Below are 17,450 nucleotides of genomic sequence, written 5' to 3'. Positions count from 1 at the left end.
ATTTATTTATCAGACTTCAGATTCAGAATTTCCGTACCCTAATAGTTGGTAATTAAACCCACCAGAACGGTTAACCGGTAGTCTCGAATCATTAACTATCCACTTAGTTAACTCACAAAGGTTTGCTCAACCGCAACCGGCCCGGTCACGACCTATGCATCACGCTTCTGAGAATTACAGTTTAATTCCGTTGTTAATTTTTAAGTAATGGTTAATTTTTGTCTGGAAGTGCAGTTTATGCTTAGCCTTCGTGCATTGGTAACCCTGCTTTTTGAATGATAAGATAGTGATGACACCAACCGGTGGATAATAACGAATTCAGTAAATGCGGAAATTTAACAAGACCTGCAATTTGTTCATTCGTTGCGTTAGTTACTTGTTGTCCAATTTCTCCCAAATTAGTTTAGTCGTTTATCTGAAAATTGCGTAAAACCTATCAAGGTTTTTTTCAAACTCATAAATTCACTGAACGTCTTGTTTCCTCCCTCAGGTTGCACGGATAACGGCTTAGGCACGAATGGGGTACCTGAGCTGGAGTACACAGACGTGGACCTTGGTCTGACACCACGAGGTCCTAGATTCGACGTCGCCCACTCGAAAAACGTGACAGCGCTTGTAGGGAAGACAGCACAGCTGAACTGCAGAGTTCACGATTTGGGGAATAGAACGGTAAGAACTACTTTTTGATTACAGCAACTTCCCTTTTCAGTAGTTGTAGATCGTTGAGAAATAGCTCACTTCAAATGTGGTAAGATCATTATTGCAGACAGCAAGCAGGTTCTTGGTATCGCCAGATCATTTAGCATATTCTAACAAATGACCAGGCACGCACGCTTGATGGAGTTTTGACTTTAATAAAGAAAACGCAAGCTTAAAGGACTTTCAATAAAGCAAAAACGGCCTCACTCTTCGAGTGCCTTTTATGGCTACGTCCACTTTTCTTTATCAGAAGGATATTACAGGACGTTAACTGGATTATCGTCCAGTAATATCCTTCGGCAATGAGGTGGAGTGGTATTGTGGGTAGCACGAACAAAATTTCAAATCCTCACGTAGCTCAAGCGAATCCCATGAGCCGAATCTGAAAGAGGCGAAGAAGTGAGATGGCGCAGTATTGACAATACATTACGTTTTGTTAACTAGCTGTACTAGAAACTAGAGCTTCCACATCTCATGGTCGTCCGACAGTCCAACTGTAGCAGAGCAGATTCGTAAGTGACATTGGGCTGACCATATTAGTCGGAGAACCGATAGCTGCTGGAGTACACGTGTTCTTGAGTGGAGGCCGTAGTGAAGGGTGGGAGGGTGGTCTCAGGTTTGGTGGAGTCACGATCGATGCAGGGTGGCTGGCAAGAGCTGGATGAGAGAAGTCGAGGGTCGTGGTCAGTGCTTGCAATTAGAGAGGCCTATGCAATAGCAGTGGACAGCTATAGGCCGATGATGATGATTATAATGAGTGTCCAGAATTTCCATGGACTGTTCACGTGCTTCCTCGGTATTTACTGCAGGAAAAACTGGCGTGAACATTTCCACCATGCTACCACAACTACGTAATAACAACGTGTTTTTAATTAAAGAAAATAATCACCCTACAAACACGCCTATTGTTAACCACACGTAATAATAAAATGGTTCCGAATTAAAGGAACTAAAATTTACGGAAGACTCGACCTAAGCGATATTAGAATACAATTGTTTTTGCATTAGCTTCGTTAGAGAACAAAACCAAACAAATTACGCGGGTAATTGGTTTCTTACGTGAGTGGCCCTTGAGCAAGTTACTAGGAACAAACTGTTTACATATATTGTTATGATTTTTTTTATGCGTTTAAGGATCTACCAGTTCACGGCTTACCTGATGTATAGCAGTTACTGGAGTCCACAGAGATAGCAGCAAGAACGCTAGCTAGCACTCATTGATATAATTGAAGTTTCAATTGTACCTTGATATTTTATATTATTCACATATTATATTTTTATATTTTATATTATTTTATATTATTATATATTATTCACCTTGAGATATAAGTTCTAAGATCTCAGTATAGTTACAACGGCTGCCCTACCTGAGGTGGGTGGCGCATTTACGTTGTAGATGTCTATGGGCTCCAGTAACCACTTAACACCAGGTGGGCTGTGAGCTCGTCCATCTATCTAAGCAATAAAAAAAAATACCCTTCAGACCGAAACGCATTACTGCTTCACGGCAGAAATAGGCGGGGCGATGGTACCTAACCGCGCGGACTCACAAGTGGTCCTACCACAAGTAATTACGCAAATCCTAATTTTGCGTATGCTCGTTTGCCTACCAAGGAAATAAAAAAAAGTGACTACATTGTCTACTTCAGCTGCAAAGCAATTGTGCTTTCCTATTAGATTCTGTGCATACCAGACCCAATACTTGAGTAGCGTTTACGTATGGGGTCTGGTATGCACTTAATCTAACTCACTCTTCCAATTCTGGATTGTACGGTGGCTTCTGCTAACTAACTGACTACTGGTAACTAATGAATGAATGGTTTGATTAGGTCAAGGATACATCGTGGTAAAAATTATATTTGGAAATGCAAGTGACTTTAGGGATATGTTAACGGTGGTAAAGATTCTATTCAGCGGTGGGGAGTGGGACAGTAAACGGAACATTTACAATGGCAGTATCGACATTAACATAAATACAGAAAAATCATTAATATGTTTGTTTATTTCTGCAGAATCAACTTATTTTTTTTAAGGAAAACAAAACTCAAATTTGCAAAAAAAGGAATCTAACCGTGCTCCCATACTAGCAGTCCTCTAAAACATTAGTTTCATGAATCAAAAGCAAAAATTTTGAAATAAGTTTAGGTCTCATCGCATTAAGTTTGTCGAGAGCTTGGATCCAAACGGCTAGTTTCAAACGATACACCATACCATTTTTATTAGGGTCCCGTGGATCCCACGCGTAGAAACATCATATTACTGATAAGCCTTACAAAATACATTATTTACACCGCATCCCGTCGTAACTTTGCTATCGGAATATTCCGAAGTTTCTTCCTGCGTGTAATATTTTCTCTATTAGTTTATCGGTTTCCTAGAAAAGCCTGCTGATGGATTATTTTTTTCATTGCCTAGACGTGTGTTTGAGCTCGCGATCCATTTGTTATTAAGTGGTTGACAATGTTTATATTATTATAGACATAATAAATAACATTAATGTTAATTAAGTCGTCGTGGCCTAACGGATAAGACGTCCGATGCATTCGTGTTGAGCGATGCGCCGGTGTTCGAATCTCAGGCGGGTACCAATATTTCTAATAAAATACGTACTCAAAAAATGTTCACGATTGACTTCCACGGTGAAGGAATAACATCGTGTAATAAAAATGAAACCCGCAAAATTATAATTTGCGTAATTACTGGTGGTAGGACCTCTTGTGAGTCCGCGCGGGTAGGTACCACCACCCTGCCTATTTCTGCCGTGAAGCAGTAATGCGTTTCGGTTTGAAGGGTGGGGCAGCCGTTGTAACTATACTTGAGACCTTAGAACTTATATCTCAAGGTGGGTGGCGCATTTACGTCGTAAATGTCTATGGGCTCCAGTAACCACTTAACACCAGGTGGGCTGTGAGCTTGTCCACTCATCTATCAATAAAAAAATAATAATGCCGCGAACGGTCTGAGTCTCAATAGTATGACGACTGTACCACCCTTCAAACCGAAACGCGTTGCTTCGCAGCAGAAATAGCCATGGTGGTAGTACTTATCCTTATGGGCTGACCACCACGACTTACCACCAGTTTGTAAGAGCTATTCGAACACATTAATACACTACAGTTCGTGGTCGTAGGCGTCGGTGGTCAAGAAAAATGTACATTTGTATTCTTCTAAAGAGTCACGTAAAATTATTCAAAATATGTACATAATATAATAATATGTATATTTGTAATTAGTAACAGTTTCCCGTGGGAATGAGATTTTTTTTTCAGCATAAGAGGTAGTGTTAAAGCCTAAAGCTATTATTTTTAAAAGATCATAGCAATCCGTTTCTTCATTTCGACATGAAAGAAGAACAAACAATAATACACACCTTCATATTTATAATATACAAGCGGTCAGCTCCGGCTTCGCTCGGGTCTTTAACAAAAATTTCAACGATACTTGACGTTGTTTTATTTTTTTTGATAAAAGAACACTTATTGCGGCATAATTATAATAGTTAGAAATATGCTGTCCCGACACTTTTTGTAAATAATAATGTGCTCTACAAAGTCGTAGTACATTATTTTATTCTATAATCAATAGTTTTCGCAGAGCGCGCGGTGTAAAGAGTATTTTAGGTAATTTTTTTTACACCTTGGGTTACATTATTGGAGTTATAGTAAGGATCCCTATTTTTTTCAAAAAGAAAGCCTATATCACTCGTGAATAGTGTAGCTTTCAAACGGTGAAAGAATTTTTCAAATCAGTTCAGTAGTTTCGGAGCCCATTCAATACAAACAAAGAAACAAATCTTTCCTCTTTATAATATTAGTATAGATTATTATGTATTAGTATTTAAAAAAATGCAGTATTTTTTTAATACTAATATTTATTACATATATGGTTTGTTATTTACTCTTCTACTAAAGGGAAATTTGTATTCAAAATAAATAAGTCAAACACACTATTTTGTAAATGCTTAGAATGTTTTGGTAGTGTACAGTATTATAATATGAACAGGAAACTAGATGATACCTACTAATTATATTAAAATACGAAGACGCCTGAGTGCAACATGGATGTGCTAGTATTGCACACTACGAAGGGCTAGGCTAGACTAGTCAATAGATATAAAAATTAAATTATACGGAAGCCTATATTTTGTAGAAATTTGATAAATTGTTCCATTAAAATTAAAACATTCTAAATTGTGTATTAAATATCGTACTTAAACTGTATTCATATTTATAACTAGCGGCCTGCTCCGGCTTCGCTCGGAACTTTAGCAAAAATTTCAACGACGTTGTTTTATTTTTTAAATTAAAAGAACACTTATTGCGGCATAACTATAATAGTTAAATATATGCTGTCGCGACACTTTTTGTAAATAATAATGTGTTCTACAAAGTCGTAGTACATTATTTTATTCTATCATCAATAGTTTTCGCAGGGCACGGGGTGTAAAGAATATTGTATGTAGTTTTTATTTGTGGACGCGATCCTTCGCGTGCGGGCCCTCTCGGAGGAGGCCGTCTGTGGGGGTGGGGTGGCCTTGGCGGTGTCGCTCGACATCGCCAATGCGTTTAACACCCTGCCCTGGTCCGTGATAGGGGGGGCGCTGGAAAGACACGGAGTGCCCCTCTACCTTCGCCGGCTGGTCGGCTCCTACTTGGAGGACAGATCGGTCACGTGTACCGGACACGGTGGGGTCGTACATCGGTTCCCGGTCATGCGCGGTGTTCCACAGGGGTCGGTACTCGGCCCTCTTTTGTGGAATATCAGGTATGACTGGGTGCTGAGGGGTGCCCTCCTCCCGGGCCTAAGCGTAATATGTTACGCAGACGACACGCTGGTCGTGGCCCGGGAGGGAACTTTACTGAGTCTGCTCGTCTTGCCACCGCTGGGGTAGCGCATGTCGTCGGCAAAATCAGGAGATTGGGCCTCGACGTGGCGCTCAGTAAATCCGAGGCCATGTGGTTCCACAGGCCCCGGAGAGTGCCACCTGTCGATGCCCATATCGTGGTTGGAGGCGTCCGGATCGGGGTCGGGGTGCAGTTAAAGTACCTCGGCCTCATTCTGGACAGTCGTTGGACCTTCCGTGCTCACTTTCAGCACCTGGTCCCTCGTTTGTTGGGGGTGGCCGGCGCGTTAAGCCGGCTTCTGCCCAACGTCGGGGGGCCTGACCAGGTGACGCGCCGTCTCTATACGGGGGTGGTGCGATCAATGGCCCTATACGGGGCACCCGTGTGGGGCCAGTCCCTGGCCGTGGGGGTAGCGAAGTTGCTGCAACGGCCGCAACGCACCATCGCGGTCAGGGTCATCCGTGGTTATCGCACCATCTCTTTTGAGGCGGCGTGTGTACTGGCTGGGACGCCGCCTTGGGTCCTTGAGGCGGAGGCGCTCGCCGCTGACTATCAGTGGCGAGCTAACCTTCGTGCCCGGGGCGTGGCGCGTCCCAGCCCCAGTGTGGTCAGAACGCGGAGGGCCCAATCTCGGCGGTCCGTGCTGGAGGCATGGTCCAGGCGGCTGGCCGATCCTTCGGCTGGTCGTAGGACCGTCGAGGCGATTCGCCCGATTCTTGTGGATTGGGTGAATCGTGACAGAGGACGCCTCACTTTCCGGCTCACGCAGGTGCTCACTGGGCATGGTTGCTTCGGTGAGTTCCTGCACCGGATCGGAGCCGAGCCGACGGCAGAGTGTTACCATTGTGGTTGCGACTTGGACACGGCGGAGCACACGCTCGTTGCCTGCCCCGCATGGGAGGGGTGGCGCCGTGTCCTCGTCGCAAAAATAGGAAACGACTTGTCGTTGCCGAGTGTTGTGGCATCGATGCTCGGCAGCGACGAGTCGTGGAAGGCGATGCTCGACTTCTGCGAGTGCACCATCTCGCAGAAGGAGGCGGCGGGGCGCGTGAGAGACGCACAAGCCCGCCGCCGTCGAGCGGGGGCCAGGGAGGCGGATCTCGCCCTAGCCCTGGCCCTCTAAGTGTTTCGGGTCCCCCTCATATGTCGGTCTGGGGCCCGGGGGAAGGGGGCCTAAGAAGACGACGTGCAAGCTGCTCTGCACGCGTTTTACGCAAGAGCATCCGGGTGATGGAAGGCCGGCTATCCTCGACCCACGCTGGTTCTGACCCAGCGGGGTATTTCGTAGGATAACCAATTCAAACCGGCGCCATCTAGGCGGGCTTCGGACAGCCTGCCGACCGAGAGGGCTGGTGGTCGTGGCGCCGACGATCGCTGGCCCGGCGTCCCGAGGGGGAGGGTGATGGGAGAGATGTGCTCCGCACTAAACGCTTCACTCTCCTCCCCTTGCCTTTTCATGAGTTCTGTCTCATGCGAGGGTTGGACGTTGGTTGTTGAGCGACAGGAGGTTTTAGTCGGTTCGACTCCGACTCCATGCCCCACCCTCCATCCCCAGTGGAGGGCGGGAGTCCGGCGATTTCCTCCTGACAAAAAAAAAAAAAAATTTTAGTTTTTTTACACCTTGGGTTACATTATTGGAGTTTTAGTAAGAATCCCTATTTTTTTTCAAAAAAGATTATAGCCTATGTTACTCGGGAATAGTGTAACTTCCAAACAGTGAAAGAATTTTTCAAATCGGTTCAGTAGTTTCGGAGCCTATTCAATACAAACAAACAAACAAATATTTTCTCTTTATAATATTAAGTATAGAAGTATAGATAATACCTAAGGACTAACTAAACCTAAGGACAGCTCACGGACTTTGAAACATACGTTCAGGTCAATAAACTCAAAACGGAGAACCCCAAAATTCTTCTAATCAGCCAAATGACCGTTACTAAATTATATCCATTCTCTAAAACGAGTGCCCGTCTGGATCGTTAAGACGATCTGGTGGAATGCATCAGCTCGTCAGACTGAATGTATTTATGACTCCCGAAAGAACCATAAAAACTCGGCGAAATTAAGATAAATTTTGCGGCGCGCCAAGCAAAGCCCCTTATCGTCTAATCTCGGTTATGGAACGTATTTTTCCCCACATTTACATTCGACGACGAAGCATTAAAATATCTTTAAAACGCTTTCCCCATTTCTTACTTCGGGGAGATGGATTGTAGTCTAATTTTTTCTCTCCGTGATATTTGGTATTTTGATTTTTGTAGACGAAGTTCGAGAAATTTGATACTTTTAAAGTCGGTATTTCTTCTTCTTTTTATTCTCCATCTTATTCCCTAGGTGGGGTCAGCACAGCGAATTCTTCTATTCCATTCTCTTCTATCAGCCGTCATCTCAACAACCACTCCTCTCTCTCTCTCTTAACGTCATTCACACACTCATCCATGTCTTCTTCGATCGATCTCTTCCCCCTCTACCTTACACCACCATTTCCATACATCGCCTAGTGACACTTGTATCTTCTATCTACGCATCACATGTCCATTTAAAGTCGGTACTTCATACCTTATAAAGGTGTTGGATGATCTACTTTAAGTATTGTTTGTGTACCGATTTTTATTGGTTTCCGTCAAGAGTTTTTCGCGGAATGTTCATTTGCTATGTTCGATGTCAATAGATCACGCAGTTTCGCTGGGTTACTCGTGAGTTTAAGTAACTGGTAGAAATATTACCATACCTATCAATCCAGTAACGGCGCAATTTTTATTTATTGCGTAATACATAATATTTATTGCTTGCCTATTTAGGTTGATGAGCTTAAGGTTACCAGGTCTTAAGGGGCTATCGGAGCTCATAGATATATGCACGTAGGCACAACTTAAATGTGGTCATCTACCTTGAGACATGAGTTCTATGTTTTAGTTTTTACGATACAACAGCTGCTTCACCATTTAAAACGAAACCCATTATTGTTTCATGGCGGTAATAGATAGAGAAGTGGCATATACTCATGGTTCTCAACGCCCCCTAACATAATAATATTAATAATAAATAAATCCGGCCGGTTTTTGTTCATTTCTATTGAAAAAATATAATTTTTAGATTGCTTTCAACTTTCAGAACATTTATTACTATTGAAATTATTGAGGTGATTTATATTCCATGCGTGGTTATCGGAAAGCTATCGATTTTTAGAACTAGACCGCCCCTGACACTTATTGCATGTTTTAAATTCATATTAGTTATTGTTATGTTACAAGCCAAAACCAGTCCAGTTATGATTGTCACTAAGTGTATACAATAAGCCCATTTATTCAAACTCCATGTATACTAACTAACGTTAATATGCGACATATTAATGTTGCTGACACATGAATTATGTGATTTTTATCTTCATAGTTTATGACGAAATAATAATATGTAAATACAAAAATTAAATTTATGAATAGTTCTACCGATCATCACTTCTCCTTCACTCCCCAGTCTTTTTTATTATTATCCAGTAAACTAATAAACTGCTTCTTGGTATCTCGTTCTAAGTAAAGAGTAAGAGTAAAGACTCACTCACTCAAAAACTCATTGATGAGTTCAAAAATATTGGTTACCTTCATAAAAATGCCGAAGCAATCAAACTGCTGATACATAAACACCTCATGAATTCGCTGGAAAAATTTATAAACTCCAATAACCATTTTTATTGCGAAGCTTTAGCGAATCGTAATAATGAAATTCCAATGTTGATTAGATTTTCTCTCTCATTTTATTTTCATCTCATTAAGTTCCCCGTATAATAGTTCTACGACCAGACAATTCTGGACCGAAATGAATTTCGGCTCCTCGAATTCTAATTTATCGTTCGATTTGATTAAGATTTTTCTTGTTCTTTGTTGGGAGTGCGTCTTCGTTCCACTTTCAAAGAATTTTAAGTATAGCTTTATGTCAATCAAACTAAACAAGGATCTTTCTAGATCTTCTAATTGAATTCAGTTTTCGTTTCTTTTCCTTCGATTTAGTATCATTTAAAACTTTTTTCTTTTTGTCTTGGGTTAAGTTTGAAACTTAGAAGCAAACGATTTACTAGTTATTCTGTTTGAATTTGAATAAATGAACTAAAGCATCAACAACAAGACTAAACACTACTCTACACAAATATTGCAGATTCTAATATAAAAACATAATATCCAAAAGTATTCCTGAATTTTATGATTCTTCTTCTTCGTCGCTTTCTTCATTGCTGAAGGTCGTGTCCCTGAAACTTGACCGTTGCCTGTCTCGTGAGCTGTTTCCATCTCGTCCGGTCCTCAGCTGCTCGAATGGCGGTTGCGACTGGCAACCCAGTTAGAGCGGTTACTTGATCACACCAACGGCTAGGTAATCGGCCGCGGGGTCTCTTTCCTTCTACTTTGCCCGTCACAATCACTTTGTCCAAGTTATCTGACTGTCGGCGGGCAATATGACCGAAGTAGCTGAGGATCCTCTGGTAACAGATTGTTGAGAGCCTGACTCGGATGCGAAGCTGATCCAGGATAGATTTATTTGTCCTCTTGGCCGTCCACGGAATTCGGAGCATTCGTCTCAAGCACCACATTTGAAATGCATTTATTTTCTTGTGCTCGGATGCCCTAATTGTTTTTTATTTTTTTTTTATTGCCATTGTAGGCAGACGAGCATACGGCCCACCTGATGGTGAGTGGTTACCGTCGCCCATGGACTTCAGCAATGCCAAGGGCAGAGCCAAGCCGCTGCCTACCGCTGCCTACCGTCCAGGACTCTGCCCCGTAGAGAAAAATTGAGAAAACTAAGGTTCCGACGAGTCTCATTTTCGTGACGTTAGAGACTTTGCGATTTTGCCAAATTCGTTTGAGCTTGGTCATCGCTGTTTTGGCCATCTTTTTGCCAAAAATTTGCAAATTTTATTGACAGAGTTCATGAATTATTGATGGCTGCGTTTTATATAAACAGTCCCTCAAACAAATGATAACACAATAACAAATGATTTTTTGTTTAACTAAATTTATTCTGACAGGTCTCATGGATCAGACACCGGGATATCCACCTTCTAACGTCAGGAAGAATGACGTATACGTCAGATCAGAGATTCATCAGCGTCCACAACCCTCACACTGAGGACTGGATTCTAAAAGTGAGCTATTTTAAATCTATTTAGTTCTATTACTTTCCTTTAACATTTTGACTGCCGTGTAGGTCGTCGGCGCCCTGCGTGGCGCACTGAAGTAATTATGTCTATTTCTCTCTTCGATCTTCTTACTAAGGCGCCGGAATAGAAATCTACTAGACTCTGGGAAAGACAAATCCGGGGGTACTAAGAATTAATCTATTCCTAAGGCACGAAGAAGACTAAAATATACATTAACAAACAAAATAAGGTAAAGTTAGGCAATGCAGTTTAGTAACAGAATTCAACATAGTTACTTCAGTACGCCACGTAGGGCACTGGCGACGTACGTGGCAGTCAAAGGGTTAAAAGTAAAGATGCGTCTTGACCCCAAGGCTGCAAGAATGGGCTGAGCGCAAACATATTAGCTTAATCTGAAAATCTTACCGATAGTGAAGTAATCCCAAGGCTATTCTAAATCGGATTATTAATTGTATTTCTGGTGGTCATAGGACAAAAGATAATTCTGGTTTGAAGTTGTTTAATATAGTTTTTATTTGTTTGAAATATATTATCATTATTACATATAATATAATTTTTTGTAAAGATATACACCGTGTAAATAATGTGATGCTAATAAGCTTTGTCTTGATATAAATTGAAAGTGAAACTTGATGGGGTTCAGATCAGGCCGTCGCGTAAGTCGTTACGAAAGCCCATAGTTATTTTTTTTATTTTTTTTTTATTGCTTAGCTGTGTGGACGAGCTCACAGCCCACCTGATGTTAAGTGGTTACTGGAGCCCATAGACATCTACAACGTAAATGCGCCACACACCTTGAGATATAGTTCTAAGGTCTCAGTATAGTCACAACGGCTGCCCCACCCTTCAAACCGAAACGCATTACTGCTTCACGGCAGAAATAGGCGGGGCGGTGGTACCTACCCGTGCGGACTCACAAGAGGTCCTACCACCAGTAATTACGCAAATTATAATTTTGCGGGTTTCATTTTTATTACACGATGTTATTCCTTCACCGTGGAAGTCAATCGTGAACATTTGTTGAGTACGTATTTCATTAGAAAAATTGGTACCCGCCTGCGGGATTCGAACACCGGTGCATCGCTTCAACACGAATGCACCGGACGTCTTATCCGTTAGACCACGACGACCACAAAGTTATCTCAACTTGTATGCACGAGACAAGAGTCAATCGAAGTGTCAATTGGTTTTCCTACGGCTTTCCTACCCTTAAAACCTGACCGTATGCTTCCATAGCTGTAGAAACAGGTAAGACCTTACCCTTGTGTGGGTATAATACGCTGCACCATAGAGTAATTAAAATAACCAAACCACCCTCAAAAGATAAATTCTCCACGCCAAAATTTCACTTAACTTGATGCAATTTAGTTGACTGCTCCTAAAATGGCCTGCACCGACCTTAATTGCTTCACGCTCGTATTTCGTAATGGCTACATATAAAATAATTATTTCTCTTGCAGATAAGGTTTCCGCAGCGTCGAGACTCTGGTATCTATGAGTGCCAAGTGGGCACGACACCGCCTATTGGTCACAGAATGTTTTTATCTGTTGTTGGTAAGATTTGTCATTAAGAATTATGCTTTTATTTCTTTAAGAAAACTTTAATTTGTCTCCTTTGACTGGCTATTGAAACAGATAGTGTATGATTTTATACCTTGGCTCTAAACATGATCCTATTTTGGAAAACGATATATGGTTTATCACTGCATTTGCTAGTTGAATAATATACTAAAACTCACGTTGAACATCTTACGATCCACATGTTGTTGAATACCGAAGCTCAATGATATCAGTTTGTGTATGATGACAATAATATTGAAACCGAAAGCTCGTGACTGACTTATCTTTTAAAACCAGAACGTATGGCTGCTTGGTGTCAGAAATTTATTTATTTATTTATTTTTTTATCTAAGGATTACTGACAGGGTTTACAGTAAGACATAAAATAACATTGACATGTATAGAGCAATTGATAACCGCAACTCTAATTAGAGGCAATCACAGCATGCATTACATTAATATATCAATAGAGATTTAACAATACTATTAATAATAATGAAAAAAATTAAAAACAAAAGAAAGACAACAAGGACAGTAATACCCGAGTACTCAGACCAAGGCTGAGGCTGAGGTTCAACAACAACTTAAGAAGATACCATCTTCCTGTAAAGACTATCACTAGAAATGACATAAGCTATAAATGTTGTTGTTTTTTTATTAATTATACCTACAATGTTGTTCCTTCGTCGTGAAGGTAATTCGTGATTACAACTTATTTGCCTAGAAAACCTTATTGTTTTGGTAAACCTTATCTTTAATTCACAAAATTTTCAAATATGTAGATACAATAACATGTTACACGTAATGAAAATATTTTAAAAACTTCAAACGGTATCTTACAAATTGAAACGATTTTTTATTTATTAAGAACAGTGGAATTGGCTTTTATTGGAGAAATAGTAGTAAAATATAAGTATTAAGCTGGCAACATCTCGCCTATCTTCTTCAACCCCTCAATGCCTCAGCATTGGGTGGACACGGGTACGAACGTGAGACGGGTATGGGACATGGGACACGTGACTCGGGACACGTGACTCGGGACACGGGTACGGGACACGGTTCGAAGATACCTACATGAGTGTAGGTATCTTCGAAAGCACCCCATTCTCTTCGGTCTCTTGCCTTTCTCATCCAGCCCCTACCAACCACTTTAACCAGGACATCGGTCTACCTCGCCCATGCAAGTGGCTAAAACCCTAGTTCCAAATTTAACTACTATTCAACAGAACCTCTGACAACAATACTCGGTGGACCAGAGCTCTTCATCAACACCGGAAGCACGATTAACCTAACGTGTGTCGTGCAGCATTCCCCGGAGCCTCCCCCTGCAATACGCTGGACGCATAAAGAAGAGGTAAGAGATAATATTTTTCCTTATGTTTGAAAAGGTGGTAGGACCTCTTTTGAGTCCGCACGGGTAGATACCACCACCCTGCCTATTTTTACCGTGAAACAGTAATGCGTTTCGGTTTGAAGGGTGGGGCAGCCGTTGTAACTATACTAAGACCTTAAAACTTATATCTCAAGGTGGGTGGCGCATTTACGTTGTAGATGTCTATCGGCTCCAGTAACCACTTAATACCAGGTGGGCTGTGAGCTCGTCCACCGATCTAAGCAATAAAAAAAAGGTTTGGCAGTTCGACTAAACTAGTAAAATTTTATGTTGATTTGGCTGAGTAAAGCTCTAAAAAATATGCCTTAAAAGCTGAAAGGAATTATCTGTGGATGGTTTAAGTCAGTACTTAAAAGCTGAAAGGAATTGTCTGTAGATGGGTTAAGTCAGTAATTAAATAAGGTTCCTACTAAAATAGACTAATGCTGAAATAGTCGTTAAAGGAACCAAATCTGATTAAAACTTCAATTGCTATCACGTAATTCTGGCTATAGGAAGTAGAAATATAATTATAGCAGAATTGGATCTGAAATAAAGTTAATCAGACAGAAGACAATTCATCATTCATTTTTACAGTCAGGTCAGTTTTCTTAAGAAAAATAAAGAAAGTGCTTAAAATATTCAATTATCTACACGTATCTTGAAGAAGTATTATGCATTGAAGTATTAATAATTTTCGTTTTTGAATACCGTTTAAAATGTCACAAATTTTAATATCAATGCCAGCACAAACTAATCTCAATACCTCAATTAAAACATAATTGACATTGATATTTTCCAGATTATATAAAAATAAAAACAACAATGTTTTATTACACAAAACAAAATTATAATCTATAATCATACTGATGTTACTCTTCTAACCTATTTGTTTACTTAGCGCCATTACATTATAACATCTGTATAATTATTAATACGCGAAGGAAAAACTTTGTATCCCTTTTTAAGAAAATTGCGCGGACGGAGGAGCTTGAAATTTTCCACACTTATAGAGAATATAGAGAAGGAGTGCACAATACTAATATATTTTTTTAAATAATACATAAAAGATACATTAAATCAATAAAAAAAACATGACACACCATGACACATCCAATACTTGTAACCGGGAAATATGTTTTGATTCACGTTTTTCGAATGGAATTGTAGAAATTTCATATCTATGAAAGCATGTTTTGCAACTGTTTAAAAGTCTCATAGCTTCTTACTCTAGATGCTACTAATTTATACATTGCACTACATTGCGTTTATAGAGCAAAATTTAATTATTTCAATTTACTAACACATAAAAAAAACACGATAGGCAATATGGCATATGAATAGGCTATATGGTAGTAAATAACCGTGTTCTCAATACTCCTATTTAAATTATTTTCTGGTTTAATTTCAACACAATATCTATCAATACCAATTTCAATTCTATATCTATATATTAATACGTGAAGCAAAAACTTTGTATCCCTTTTTACGAAAATTGCGCGGACAAGGGAGTATGAAATTTTCCACACTTATAGAGAATATAGAGAAGAAGTGCACAATGCTAATATTTTTTTTAAATAATGCATAAAAGATACATGAAATCAGTAAAGAAAACATTACACACACTACATACGCACACACGCATGCATACTATTTATTGTCAAACTTTTGTTCTTGACGTCTGTGGTCAAATTGAGAATAGATTAAATATTGTTTGTCTTTATTAATATTTTTCTATAGTGTAGTCTTGGCGAAATTTGTGATTATAGATGTGTAATGGTCTTTGAAAATAGAATCATAATAGTGTACAAACTTACAATTTCAATTAATTATAGTCGAATTTCGACTACTGCGGGACCACTAGTTCCTTTAAAAATTGCTCGTATGTAACTTGTACCTACTCGATTTGCAAACCTTTTAACTAAGGCTCCAGAAATATCCTCAAAAAAAAAATGATAGATTTTTCCTAACTTTGGGTTCGTCTTGGCAGTTTTCTCTGTAAATATTTACCTTGCTTACTTTGCATAGCCCACGAGTTTGATACTTTCGAATAGGTTACGTAACCACAATGCTGAGCCTTGACCTAAATAAGGGACGATACTGTGAAGACATCGTTTGTCAGATGTCGGTGTCAACTTTTGTCGTTCGTAAATCTTATTCCATCGCTTTTGAAGCAACTTAATGATCTTAATGTTCTGGTACCGATTTTAAAAATACAATAAACAAATCGAATAACTTTACTATTAAAGACTTTTAAAATAGTCTCCGTAAGAAAATCAAAACGCATTTGTATTTTTAATTGTAAGCATCCATTTGAATTGCTGAAGTTTTTCTACTATCATTCAAAGTAGGCTTCGGGTTGTAAGTCATTGATCGATATCAGAAATACCTGAGATGTTTCTACACTGCTACATAGTATTAGGGACTATTATGATAACTCGCTTGGAAACGAAAATATTATGGCATGGGGAAGAACCGAGGCAATGTTTTTACTGTCGAAATTGATGTTTTTTTCCTACCTATGCTGATAGCCTTGAGAGGCTATTTCAGCGTAACCTTAACTAGTAAGTGAGCTCATGGGGCTCAAGCCTGACGACGTTGCTAACACGAACCTTAGCAAGAGCCGTGCTTCGCAGAATCTACCACCGGATCGGAAACGCGACCCACTGAGAAGATCCGGCGAGAAACTCAGTGGGCTGTGTTAATTTACTCGTCGAGCCCTTCGTCGCAAGCGACGGGTTCGATGAGAACGATGACCGGTGCTTGAGGTACCTAAAAGCACCGTTAATGGATCGGGAGGATCCGAAATGACGTGCTTTGGACGACGTCAACTGCTTTCCATTCTGTCCGCGGGATTGGGAATGCCGAAACTGAGGGTATGTGGCAAAAAATAGGATGCGCATTGCAGATGTAAAACAATGGAACAAGTAAAACAAAGTTTTTGTTTGAAGTCGTCGTGGCCCAAAGGATAAGACACACGAATTTTTCTAATGAAATACGTACTTAATAAATTTTCACGATTGACTTCCACAGTGAAGGAATAGCATCGTGTAATAAAAATAAAAACCGCAAAATTGCTTATTAATGGTGGGACGTCTTGTGAGTCAACAGTACGAGTTAGTACCACCACTCTGCCTATTTCTTTCGTGACACAGTAATGCTTTTCAGTTTGAAGGGTGGGGCAGCCGTTTTACTGTAAAAACTGAGACCTTAGAACGCATATCTCAAAGTTGGTGGCGGCATTTACGTTGTAGATGTCTATGAGCTTTGGTAACCACTTAACACCAGGTGGGCCATGAACTCGTTCTCATATCTAATTAATAAATAAAAATAATGTATGTAGGATTTAGATAAGCTTAAGTTTTTGATACACTAAGTGAGAGAGTAATTCAGGAACATCATCACATAAGTAAAGTAAAGTTTTTCGTCAAAAATAAATCAACTTGAATGTTTTCACGATGTGGCTCGTAGCGATACTCAAAATCTGTCGTTAAACCAAACGAGAGCTCCGAGAGGACCTAGTTGGGGATGCGCATTCCAGTTTTCATCATCTCACGGTCTACGTTTGAATTAGAACCGGGAGTAAAGTCGATAGAAATATAAGAATATCATGGCGGCGTGGCACGCCTGACAGATTTGAGGGACATACGGTGGAAAAACATTTCAAATTTTCAAACAAACAATATGATGATAATTAAGAATGAATATACTGACTCGGTGGTGTAGTGGTTGACGACCCTGACTGTTACGCCAAGAGTCGTCGGTTCGATTCCCACATCGCACCAACATTCGGGTGATGAACAGGTTTATTTACTCTTGGTCT

At 40.2% G+C, this 17,450-nt stretch overlaps 1 protein-coding gene across 3 annotated transcripts in view; it reads left to right on the top strand.

The window, feature by feature from the left end:
* The window catches only part of LOC114249492 (zwei Ig domain protein zig-8-like), a 241,753-nt gene that overhangs the window by 206,844 nt on the left and 17,459 nt on the right, over window positions 1-17,450 (top strand). For all 3 annotated transcript variants that reach the window (XM_089735202.1, XM_089735203.1, XM_089735201.1), the window contains 4 exons: window positions 491-669; window positions 10,564-10,680; window positions 12,156-12,249; window positions 13,482-13,609. In XM_089735202.1, the coding sequence (XP_089591328.1) occupies window positions 491-669; window positions 10,564-10,680; window positions 12,156-12,249; window positions 13,482-13,609 (518 nt within the window). The remainder of the gene's footprint in view (window positions 1-490; window positions 670-10,563; window positions 10,681-12,155; window positions 12,250-13,481; window positions 13,610-17,450) is intronic.

Source organism: Bombyx mandarina, chromosome 19 (assembly GCF_030267445.1).
Source record: "Bombyx mandarina strain Sakado chromosome 19, ASM3026744v2".
Classification (NCBI taxonomy): Eukaryota; Metazoa; Arthropoda; class Insecta; order Lepidoptera; family Bombycidae; genus Bombyx; species Bombyx mandarina.
The sequence above is the reverse complement of the archived record's forward strand: the minus strand, read 5'-3'. Positions and strand labels throughout refer to the sequence as shown.